General features: G+C 46.8%; 1 protein-coding gene across 1 annotated transcript in view; it reads right to left on the reverse strand.

Annotated features, from left to right (window-relative positions):
- Nucleotides 1-5564: 5564 nt before the first annotated feature.
- NR3C1 (nuclear receptor subfamily 3 group C member 1) overlaps nt 5565-12173 on the reverse strand; it is a 64702-nt gene continuing 58093 nt past the window's right edge. The window contains exons 8-9 of the mRNA XM_008927926.3: nt 10767-10924; nt 5565-9932 (exon numbers count right to left, since the gene is read on the reverse strand). Coding sequence (XP_008926174.1) covers nt 9780-9932; nt 10767-10924 — 311 coding nt within the window. The 3' untranslated portion in view covers nt 5565-9779. The remainder of the gene's footprint in view (nt 9933-10766; nt 10925-12173) is intronic.

Consider the following 12173-nt stretch of genomic DNA (forward strand, 5'->3'; position numbering starts at 1 on the left):
TTAGCACAATGCTGACGGCTCACAAGGTAGCACCTACCTATTACTTATTGTAAATCCTCCCTCCTGCTAATGAAGCTTATTCTGCTTCTAAACCTCAGACAAAAGGGTCTAGAAAAATCACACCTGGGCTCTAAACTCACTGACGCATGCAGGAAGGGGGAAAAGTCTGCATCAGCCGGGTGTCCTGGAGACCAGCCGTGGGCTTGGATTAGGAGGGGATGGCAGAACAAGGTCTGGAGGTGGGAGCGAGGTGGAGTTTGAACAAACCCATCTCCACAGGGAGATTTCTGTGTCCCTGCTGCTGTGGGTCCATCTCTCTGGGAGACCCCGCAGCCCTCATTGCCTCCTGCCTGCTGCTCCCCCCTCCCTGCCCTGTGCTGGGTCCAGCTGTTACCTGGGGCAATCAGATAATTAAATATCTGCAGATTGGTCAGAACTTTCCTTCACAACCACCTGTGAGTGAAGAGTGGTGGAGGAGTGATGGGTGGTGAGAGAGGCTCTGGGAATGAGCCCCAGAAGGGCCACAATGTAGGAGTGAAGAAACCCTCGATGAAAGCATCTCCCTGGCACAGGGGGCTGGAAGGGGCCTCAAAGACCATCTTATGCCACCCCCTGCCATGGGCAGGGACGCCTTCCTCTAGACCAGGTTGCTCCAAGCCCTGTCCAACCTGGCCTTGAACACTTCTAGGGATGGGGCAGCCACAGCTTCTCTGGGAAACCTGTGCCAGAGCCTCGCCACACAGGGAAGAATTTCTTCCCAATATCCAACCTAACCCTACTCTGTCAGTGGGATGCCATTCTCCCTTGTCCTGTGACTCCATGCCCTTGTCCAAAGCCCCTTTCCACAAACACACCTAAAGGTAAGTTCTCCTTTCCAGCCGATGGCACCGTGGGCTGCCTGGGCTGGTTCCCGCTGCTCCAGCAGCCAGTGAGGATCTTTTCCCAAGGCTGCACTGGGAAGTGCTGCTGTGCCCGGCCCTGCCGCAGCGGGAGGTGCCCACGGCCAGCTGAGGGGTCGGGGCTGTGCCGGTGACATTCCATGGCCCCGCAGCCCATCCGGCCGGGATGCTCTGCTGCTGCGGCAGCTGCGGGTTGTGGGTTTGGTTGTAACTCGTCCTTCCAGCCGCTGCCGGAGCAGCTCTTGTGCAAACAAGCTCATTCTAATGCTGTTTACCTACAATGACTCCTGAGGGAGAGCTACCGGCCTGGACGGCAGCCAGCGCTGGGCTGAGCAGGGAGTGTCTGCCGTGTCCTCCTCACCCAGCTGAGCCGGACGGTGACACTTCCACCGGGATCCGGTTCCTGTGCAGGGCTGGGGGGCACCGGGGGCACTGCGAGACGGGGGCTTGGCTGCTCCTGCTTGGCCCTGGAGCTGCTCCTCGAGCCCCGTCTGCCTGATGTACAGCTGCCTTCCCCGTCCCGCTCCCATAGGTCCCGGAGATGTTATGTTGCTTTCTAAAGCTTATTAATTTTGCTGCAGCCATTACCTATAGTAAATATTTCTGGGTCTGGGAGATGCACGTGCTGCTTCTGCCTCTAGGGGTTTTTGTTGTTTGGGGGTTTTTTTCGGGGGGGGGAATTGTTTTGGGCTTTTGCGTGTGTGGGGGTTTGGGTTTTGTTGGTTTGGGTTTTTTTTTGTTTGTTTGTGGTTTTTTGTTTGTTTTTGGTTTGGTTTTTTTTTTGGGGGGGTGTTTCTTTTTTTTGTTTGTTCGGTTTTTTTTAATTTGGGGTTGGTTGGGTCTTTTGTTCATTAACTGTTGCTGTGTTGGTACCTGAAGTGCTGCTGCTCCGAGCGCCGGGGCTGCCCTCCAGCCACCCGGAGCAGAACCAATTACACCACCAGATCCTAATCGAGCCGCTGTTTATTATTTATTTCCCCAGCAACGACGATATATTTAGCCCAACAGCTCTGAGCTGTTTCAGCCCCATTATGCTCAGCAAATCCCAGCAGCGTGATGGGAGGGAGCGCTGCCCATGGAAGGGATAGCCGAGGGGCACCAGCACCGTGAGCCCCCCGGCACACCAAGGGGGAACCCCCGACCTCCCCTTGCCCCGGAGAGGGGCTGCGTTTGCCCCTGGGCAGTGGGTGTGGGTGGGCAAGGGACTGACCCACACGGGGGGAGAAGCATCTCTGCACAAGGGGAGGGTGTGAGAGCCTCGTCCCTCGGGTTTTCTTTGGCTTGCCAAGGGTTGGGTTGGGCTGGTTGGATTTTTTTTAATTATTTTTAGTAATTGCTCTGGTCTGAGCCTTGTAGGCCAGTCCTGTGTTTGTTTGGGGTAGGAACACGTGCAGCTTGGCTGCAGCTCGGCTGTGGAAGTTCTGCCTGCAAGCCAAAAAGGGAAAAAAAGAAAAGGGTGTGAGAGAAATGAGGAATTAAAAATGCTGGGGTTTAATTTTGGATGGGTTCGCTGGGGCCAAGGCAGTCACTCTGGGGGGATGGGGACAGCAGGCTCAGCCCCCTCCCCATGACCTGTGTCACTGCCTGTACCCCTGCTCTGCAGCAGTTCCCTGTGCTCAGCTCCTCAGGGACGCATTTCTCCCATGTCCAGTCCCTCAGAGATGCATCCCCCTTGTGCTCAGCTCCTTGGGGACACATTTCTCCCATGCTCAGCTCCTCTGGGCCACAGCCTCCCCTGTCCAGCCCCTTGGGAACACAGTCCCCCATGCTCCACTCCTTGGGAACACATCCCCTGTTCCCAATGCCCGTCACTGGGCTCACCAGGTCACTTTTCTCAGTCTCACTCTGTCCTCCTGCATCAGCCATGCAAATAGTGCCCACATGAGATGCTGCCTCAGCTGTTTTCCCCCTACCTTTTCATGTGGTTTGATCTCGAATCAGCAGATCCCATAATTAGAAGGACTCCACTTGTTATTTTTTAAACTCAGAAGTTCCCTGTTGTGACCTCGGAGAATATCCTTAATAATGCTTTGGAGCTGTGCCAGGCCTGTGATGGATTGGATAAGGATATTTACCCCTCCTCCAGGTTGATTTTTATCTGCTTTTCCATGGACTCGGGTGTTGGACATCAATGAACTTCTTATCCCTTCAGAGAGTTCCTCTCCCTGTGGCTCCTCCAGTCTCACTTTGACAAGTTCAATATTTACATGTTTTTATTTTAAAATGGACACGCAGTAGACATATTATTTTCAGGTCTGCCAATATCAAAATTATCTGTAACCCTGACAAGGAAATGAACCAAACTTGTTGACATGTGACCCCATTGCCCAGAGAAGCTGTGGCTGACTCATCCCTGAAGTGTTCAAGGTAGGTTGGACAGGGCTTGGAGTAACCTGGTCTAGTGGAAGGTGTCCCTGCCCATGGCACGGGGGTGGAATGAGATGAGCTTTAAGGTCCCTTCCAACCCAAATGAGTCTGTGGTTCAATGAAACGGATCTGACCAGTGCCTTTGTGCAGTTCAGCATCCAGCTGGTGCCAAGATGGGTACAGGTACCAGCAGAGACACCTCTGGAATGAGTGTCAGCTGGGTCTGAAGGAATGACTACATCTTGGATTTAGGGACTTGAAATGGTTTGGATCCCTAAGGCAGCACTGCAGGACCTGAGCTTGCAGAGTCCTGGGTTCCCTCCCAGACTAGTTCCTGATGGTATCTTGATAAGAACACTGGCAATGTCTGGGTATAACCATAACTTACAGCCAAGGAGTCTTTTATTCTGTAGAATCCCAGTATTTGTGCATTATGTGGCACAGCTCTGTGAGCTCCCACTGCAGTGGGGAGACAGCCACGGACAAAACGGCCCATTGGGGACTGTCCCAGGGACAAACACGAACTCAAGAGCTCAAATCTTAAATGTCAAAATTGTAAAAATGGCATTTAATGGCATCTTTTCCAAACCAGTCTGAAATGCCATTGTTTTATTGGGATAATGTGAACACAACAGAAATCATGAGTTGCCATCTCATGCTGGGCTTCATCCGAATTTCTTGGAAGCTAAGGATAGAGCTCCAGAAAGCAAGTAATTGCAAAATAAGGCAGCAGGTGAGGGAGGGCTGCAGCCCCATGGCCCCCAATCCGCCCTCCCAGGGCAGGGCAGCACCATGGCCACGCTCCAGCCACAGCCAGTGTGGTGGGACAGAGCACAGGAGGGGCAGAAATCCTGCAAGGAATCAGAACCTGGTCCACAGATGTTTCTGATGTCAATGATTTTATAAATGGAATGGGACAAGTGGGATTTCATGTGGAACATGAACACATTGAGGACTTGATGCACTTGCCATGAAGCTGGAGCTCATGAGACACAGAGCAGTTATATTATCCTAATATCTGATGTCGCTCCTTAAAGAATCTTTCCACAATTGTTTCACAAATAAACGCGGTTATCATAAATCCCGTTCTTGTATTGCCTCTGACCCCCATCCACAGCCATCCAGCTTGGGAATTACCGAAGGGAAATTTATGTAAGCTTTGTTTTAATTGCAAACAATTCAAAGAAATCATTCCCTGCTGGGAACTCGGCCTTTTATGCTGCAGTTAAATGAGATTTTATTACAGCACGACTCGCTCTGCTGCTCAGGGGGTGAAGGCATGAGCTGTGCTGAGGTTTTAGTTACTGATGGGTTGGAGACATTGACATTCGAAAACTCCAATGGCCACATGGCAGGGAAGGAACTTCATGACAGCATTTTCTGTTCTTTATGAAACCAAGTGCAATGTTGTCACAGCCAGACAGAGGCACCTTTCAGTGTTCCTGATATAGGAAGTCCTTTTTCACAATTTGGGTTAAATCCTGCCTTTGGGAAGGTATGATCCTGCTGCACAGGACCCCTTAGGCTGGAATCCCATAGCCCATCCCCTGCCCAGGACTCCCACCCCAATCCACATCCTCCCCCCAGGTAATGCCCATGACTTTGTAGTACATTTTGTTTCTCTCTATCACTAACATTTGGCATCCAGTAGTTGCCTTGGGAAGGAGCTTTTATCACATTCTGACACGTATCAGATAGTTGAGAACCACTGCAGTGACAAAATACATTTTAAATCATAGAATTACAGAGTGACTTGGGTTGGAAGAAACCTTAAACTCCTCTTGTTCCACCCCCCCAGCATGGGCAGGGACACCTTGCTCTAGACCAGGTTGCTCCAAGCCCGGTCCAACCTGGCCTTGAACACTTCTAGGGATGGAGCAGCTGCAGCTGTTCAGGGAACCTAAATCAATTCTTTATTTAGTTACATAACATTTTGTGCTGTTTTCCTCAGTTGAACTGGCCCGGCAGCTTTAGCCTTTCTCTGAGGTGGGCACAGGTCAGGCTGCTCCAAGGCACGTTCCTGCTCTGGATTACATTAGAGAACCACAGTGCTGATTTTCCTCCAGAAAACGGGCATTAGAATGCAAAGGCAAAACATAGGCAGCTGTGATTTTCAATTAAATTGTTAATTTGAACTTCATCATCAGAAATTCTCCTGCTCCAGAACTTCTACAGCAGCAATTCACTCCAGTACAAATAATTCCTGCATATAAGGTGAATAATGAGACCACCACAAATGAACCGACTCGCTGTTGGACCCAACCCTCTCCAGGATCACAGCAAAAAACTCCACAAAAGCATTTTGGAGCCATTTAATGAAAAAAGCAGAATTTTATTATATGGTTTCTGTCCATTATTCGGCATTGCTGTAAATGGCTCACATTTACTGCAACTTCTGTACAGATGTGTGGCTTTGTATTACCAGAACAGCAAATTTAAATGAAAAAATAAATGTTCAACAATTCCACACAAGCTTTTACAGTCCAACATTTCACTGAGTAGGTGAAAACTACAGACTTGTTACTACAGAATTATTCAGCATGAATAAAAAACTACAACTTTTATTTTTAAACAGGAGTCACTGGTTTAATTTTTTCTTTTATGCTGTTTAAAATTGCTGTGATAAAAATAATGATTTTTTAATAATGCCATACACCGGTATGATATAGGATTTGTCCCCAGTATATATCTTTTTGTTTAATATACAAAATAGAGTAATGACCCATCGCTTGACTCTGCTGTTGTGCAGGTTGTTGGAGGTGGGATGTTTCCACACACACGCACACACACAGCCTTTCCTTGGATACGAGGCCTCTGGCTGAAGAGGCTCTCGACCTTCCTGGAAAATTTGGTTCCTATGTGATGTCGATGGCTCAGCAACCCCTGGTTGCAGACTGGGCTAACGATAGAGCGTGACTGGTATATAATCATGGAATCCCCGACTGGTTTGGGTTGGAAGGGACCTTAAAGACCATCTCATTACAACCCACGGGCAGGGACACCTTCCACTACACCAGATTGCTCAGAGCTCCATCCAGCCTGGCGTTGAACACTTCCAGGGATATAAGAATACAATCTTTATAAAATCTCACTCTAAGTCATGTCCCTGAAGTCCTTCCTCGCTAAAACTCGACTACAGGATGCTCCCGCAGCCAACGTTCATCCAGGCACTTCCTCCTCCTCCTCCTTCACCTTTCTCTGTGAAAATGGCGAGGTCATTTTTCGGCATCAATTGGCACCTATTCCCAGCCCCCCTCCCTCTGCCCTCCCTCGTGGCGGCCCCCCAGCGCCCCCCTGTCCCGGTGTCCCCCCGTAAGGCCATTGCGAGCGCCCGGCGCGTCCTGAGCTGCCCCCGCCGTCCCTGGGCGGATCCGTGCACTTTGTGATAAGGCACTGAAGAGCCAAAGTCAGAATTCTCCCTGCTTTATCCAGAGTGCAGGGACTACCCACTGCTACACGGACTACGGATAACAGGACATGGACTTCTCACTGCTGACTAAAGCACTATGTTTTCTCACTGGTGAAGTTTAGAACTGAACAGCACGTACAGGACGATTCTTTCTCTAACATCACAGTTTCCTTTGTTTTTCCTTAAATCCACAGACTAAAAATGAACATACAGGCAAACAGACACAAGGGGCAGAGAGCCTCTCCTCCTACATGACCAGTTCTCTCATGGGGGGATCACAGAATCCCAGAATTTGGGTTGGAAGGGACCTTAAAGCTCATCCAGTTCCAACCCCCAACTCCATCATCATCTGTTGGAGCTCACTGCAGTTGCTTCTGCTGGCAAAAATGCCAAGTTTGGGGTCCGTGCACCCCGACCCGCACACGCGCTGTGCCCCAGGCTCCGACCGAGGGCTCTGGGGATACAAGTTTATAAAACATTCTCCAAAGTAAGAGCAGGTTTCCTTTGAACCAAAAAGCCCCCCCAAAACCCAACAGCACCAAACTCCTATCTGTATCTGTATCTGTATCGCAACTGGGCGCGTGAGGATTCCCATGGAATTGGGCTGGATGTCATAATTAAAATCCTGACCTTTAATTGTTACAAAATGTACATATTCTGTACAGATCAAAGGAGAGAATGATTATTTATTTTTATTAAAGGTGCTATTTTACTCCAAAGTACTTAATATAGGATCTTTTTTTAATAGGTATAACATTCAAAAAGAGATTTAAGAAAGGAGAATTGAGTTTCCTATTTCAGTTGGAAACCAATGTTTGCTGAAAGTAGAAATGTGCTGTGGACACCCCATGCTCTGTATTTACATATTGCTGGCACCTGGATGTGGATTATTGCCCAATTTTGAAGCTGTTTTTGCTGTGGGAGTGAGGCTGTGTATGAAATTCCCCCGGGAGGAGTTCAGAGCTGGGTGTCCTGGCTGACAGTTTTTGCAGTGGGGGTCTGTTTCAGCCATGCCTCGGGAGCAGTTCCCGACCATACAGATAGGAGCATCCCACCCAAAAGCCAACGGGAATTTTTACACAGTGATTCAATAAACACAAACCCAACCCTACAAACACCCACGGAGCACAGGTTTTCCCCTCTGAACAAAGCACTTCTTTGGATACGAACACCGATGCCTCCGGTGCTGCCTCCAGCCAAACCACACAGAACGGGTTCCCACTCATCATATTTGTGACCCCTACAAAAAATATAATTACATGTATCATGATAAAGCAATCTGTCATCTAAAAATCATCCTTATTATACACTATACAAGCTATTTTACAATCATTTAATAAATTGCTTTTAAAGCTGCAGTAGCCCTTCCCTTCTTTTCTTGTATCAGCGAATATACCGATTATACATATTTGAAACTATAACTAAATATAAAAATATATTAGGTTTTGTATTTTCTCAGATGATCTTTCTCATTTCTATTACACAAATAATCTGGCCACTTTGAGTAAAAATCAAATTTTAGAGTGGCTTAGTAAATATTTCAATTTTGAGATACAGAAAATTGTTAAGGTGCACGTAGAAAAGGCTACTACAGCTTCTAAACATCGGAAAATATCCTTATCAATGGCAACAAGGAGAAATCCACATGGCCTATGGGAATTTATGGCACGCCAGGAATTCAGTGTGAAGGGCTGCAGCCTTACAAAGACAGAAAGTTTGACGGACAACTCTAAGACCACGAACTCAGTAGCGGAGCTTTCCTGCTCTCCAGGAGAGAGGATGGAGCAGTCAGTGACGGGTGGAGATGTGGAATTGGGTCTCTAACCAGGCGAGTTTGGAGCTGGGATATCCAGTCACAGCCGTGTGGCCGCTCGGACATCTCCCCGAAGAGGAGGACTCTGGAATCCGTCCAGGAGAACAAACCCAAACCACTGGGTGCAATCACACGTCCACCTCCTCTGTCCGTGGGGGTTTCCAGATATACTCGTGTGATGACAGGTTTAAGTGTATAGAAAATGTGAGTTTCTCCACACAGAAGTAAACTTTTCTGCAGCTATGCATATTTTCCTGAAAATTTCCTGATGGGCAGTCAGGACTGATCTTCTTGGCATCAATGCAGCCCATGACTCTTTGCGTTATGGCTGTTGCATCATATGCAAAAATCAGGCTTCTTTTTTTTTTTTTTTCAATATATAAAATAACCTGCTCATTTACATCCAGTGAGGACTGGGTTAATTTTCTATGAATCTGCATATCCAACACTTCTGCAATATACCAAAAGGATTTCATTCGGATCTACTGAAATGAGATTTGAGAGTGTTCTCCCACCCACCCTGGCCCTTAAAAAAAGCCAAATTTTTATAGCCGCTTTGACAGTTGAAAGCGATTAGGTTAGAAAAGCCCAACCCTTTTTCACATGAATCTACTCAAGGATTTACTGTCTAGAGGTCGTTTAGGAAAGCTACAAGCTGCCCCACCTTAAAAAACCAGCTGTACAATAGGCATCTTGAAGTATTACAAAAAAATTATGTAAGAAAAAATGAACAAGCCGAGTTCACGGTATATAAAGTTAAAGGAAATTGCTAAAACCAGACAGTAATAGCTATAAAAGGCACAACTTCCCTTTTCTGATATACACTTGTAAACTTTCTTCAGGTTACATGCATAAACCAAAATGCTACCTTAACTTTAAAAAAAAAAAAAAATCCAAAACACTTTACTAAAATAAAAAAACAAAACGCCTAAAAAATTGTCTCCAGCCAACTGCAGCAATTAATTAATTAGCAGAATGTTCGTAACAGCCTCAGAGCTTGTCACTGGTGGTTTGATGCATCCGGGGATGGTGCACGAGGGGAGAGAGAAAATTTCTAACAAATAGGATTTACGATTTCTTTGCCTTTCCTTTCTCCCCAATTCTTTCCCAAATGGGAGAAATCCGCTGCTTCTCCAGCCTAACTCTTGGCCCTCTGTAAACCACATGTAGTGCATAATTACAAAAGAAACACCGCTGCGAGGACAAAAGGAACAAGTTCTGTAGGTTTTCTCTTTACAAAACAAAGCTATCGAGTGACGGTTTCTTAAGGCAACCCTTTGTGTTAAGGCAGTCACTTCTGATGAAACAAGAGCTTCTTGATATTTCCATTGGAATATTTTGGTATCTGATTGCTGATGATTTCTGCCAACATTTCTGGGAACTCAATACTCATGGATTTATCCAAAAATGTCTGGAAGCAAAAGCTCAGAAGATTTTCAACCACCTACAAGTGATAAGGCAAAGAATTACTTGCACACGAAGATGTACAGAAGAATCACTCACATCCATCCTCCTCCCACCCAACCCCTGCCTATGGATGAGGCACATCCCAGCACCCCTCACCCCTGCTCCAACAGGACAGGCACAGGCATCCTCAATTAATTAATTCTTGTCAGTGGCACTCCAATATAAACCAAACAAACAGATGCAAACACTGAAGAGATTCAGTATCAATTCCCATTCCAGCAGATAAGTGACATACACATGTACAAGCTTAATTAGATCTTTTCAGGTGCCTGGTACAGTAACAAATAAAAAACAGTAGTTTTGAGGTCCCAAAGTTTCCCCCGTTTTAAACATTGCTGGGACTGCTTTGTGTAATTTAGAATTAAATTCCAAAGGAGACAAGACTGAATTCTGAAATTCTTTGCCAAATGAATCCTGCTAACACCACACATAGCGCTGAGGAATTATTTCAATGCAATTCCAACTACTCCATAAATTCATAACAGGTTTTAAACTTCACATCTCTGCTACTACTGCAAATCATTTACAGTTTCTGAGTTCCTCCATTTTAAAGCAATATAATTTTTAAGAACTAAAGGGGCTGAAAATTAGATGAATTATAAAATTAATTGCTGCAGATTCCACTGCAGAAGTAGCCTGAGAGCAGCATGTTCACGGCTGTCAATTCGCCTTTCGTTAGACAGGAGGGGGGCACGACCTCCTCCTCCCCCGTGATATTTATCCCTTTAAATAATAAAAGCCTAGAGGAGATCACTGTCACCGCCCCAACGTGTTTATCTGGAATGCCTACAGCATTCCTTTCAGGACTTACATCATGCATAGAGTCCAGCAGTTTAGTCAGTTGATAAAATCGCTGCCAGTTCTGGCTGGAGTTCCCTTCCCTCTTCACGATGGCCTTGCCCAGCTCCTTGATGTACGTCATCCGGATTTCTTCAAACAGAGACTGACTCTTCAGGCCTTCCTTGGGAACTGCAACATTGATACGAACCTTTAAGACATTATAAAGCTATGAACTGTGTCACTATTTAAGTTCTCGTACATCAGGAACTATAGTGATAGGACAAGGAGTAAGAGGGGAAATTTAGGTTAGAAATATGGAAGAAATTCCTCCCTGTGAGGTGGTGAGGCCCTGGCACAGGTAGCCCAGAGCAGCTGTGGCTGCCCCATCCCTGGAAGTGTTCAAGGCCAGGTTGGAATGAGATGAGCTTTACAGTCCCCTCCAAACCAAACCAGTCTGTGACTCTATGAAAATGACCAGAAGAAAAAGGACTTGGACTGACTGAAATGACAGCAGAGAGAGAAGGAAAGAGCAGGAACTGGGACTGATGACTAGCTGAACAAAAAGCACAAGACTGCTGCAAAATAAAACAAAGAAACAGAGGGAAGGGAATCAGTCCATGAAGGCAACAACATCCAGCCCTCAAAGTGCCTTGATGAAGAACCATCAGGGCTGGAACTCCCGTGTTCTCCATGTCTGGGAAAACGTGACATTAGAAAGATTCCATAAAAATTCTGCATGTCAGCAGAAGAGCAAGGGCAGAATCACAGGATGGCTTGGCTCGGAAAGGATCTTGAAAGATCATCTAGTTCCAAGCCTCCTGACATGGATCAAGTAACGCATCCAGGCAAGGACTGACAGATTGGACAACAACCCGACTGCCCTAGCCATGAAGGAATCGGGGCATGGACAGAGCTTTTTGGAATAGGGATGGGACATCGAGATAGTGCCAGGCAGATGAGGATCTGGGGGTCAGAAACCCAAGGTGTGGGGACTCAAATCCACGTTAAGTCCCTGTGCCTACATCCTCCTATGAGGATGGCCCTCCTTAAAGGCCAAGGACTAACCCGGACAAAGGAGAACATGGACTCCAGTGGCCCTTAACATCCTTCATTTGAAGCCTCTGATCACCTTGGTGAAGTGAATGGAAAGAGCTGAAGATAGGGAAGAGAAAGAGCTGAGACAAAGGCAACAGAAAGCAAGAGAGGAGGAGAGAGGCCATAAAGCACATTCCCTTCCTCAGAAAATTCAACCCTCACTGCACTGTCAGCATCTGAGAGATGCTGAAGTCTCTTGTCTGCCTTGCCTACACAGGAGATGAAACAAGTCAACTGTTGTTTCAATAATTCACATGTAAAAGGTCCGTGAGCTATGTCTGTGTGTGAGCTACATGTCCAGACCCGTGTGGGATTCCTGTTTTACTCCTCCTCCTCCTCTTCT

Source organism: Manacus vitellinus, unplaced genomic scaffold (assembly GCF_001715985.3).
Source record: "Manacus vitellinus isolate BGI_N305 unplaced genomic scaffold, ASM171598v3 scaffold_25_pilon, whole genome shotgun sequence".
NCBI lineage: Eukaryota > Metazoa > Chordata > Aves > Passeriformes > Pipridae > Manacus > Manacus vitellinus.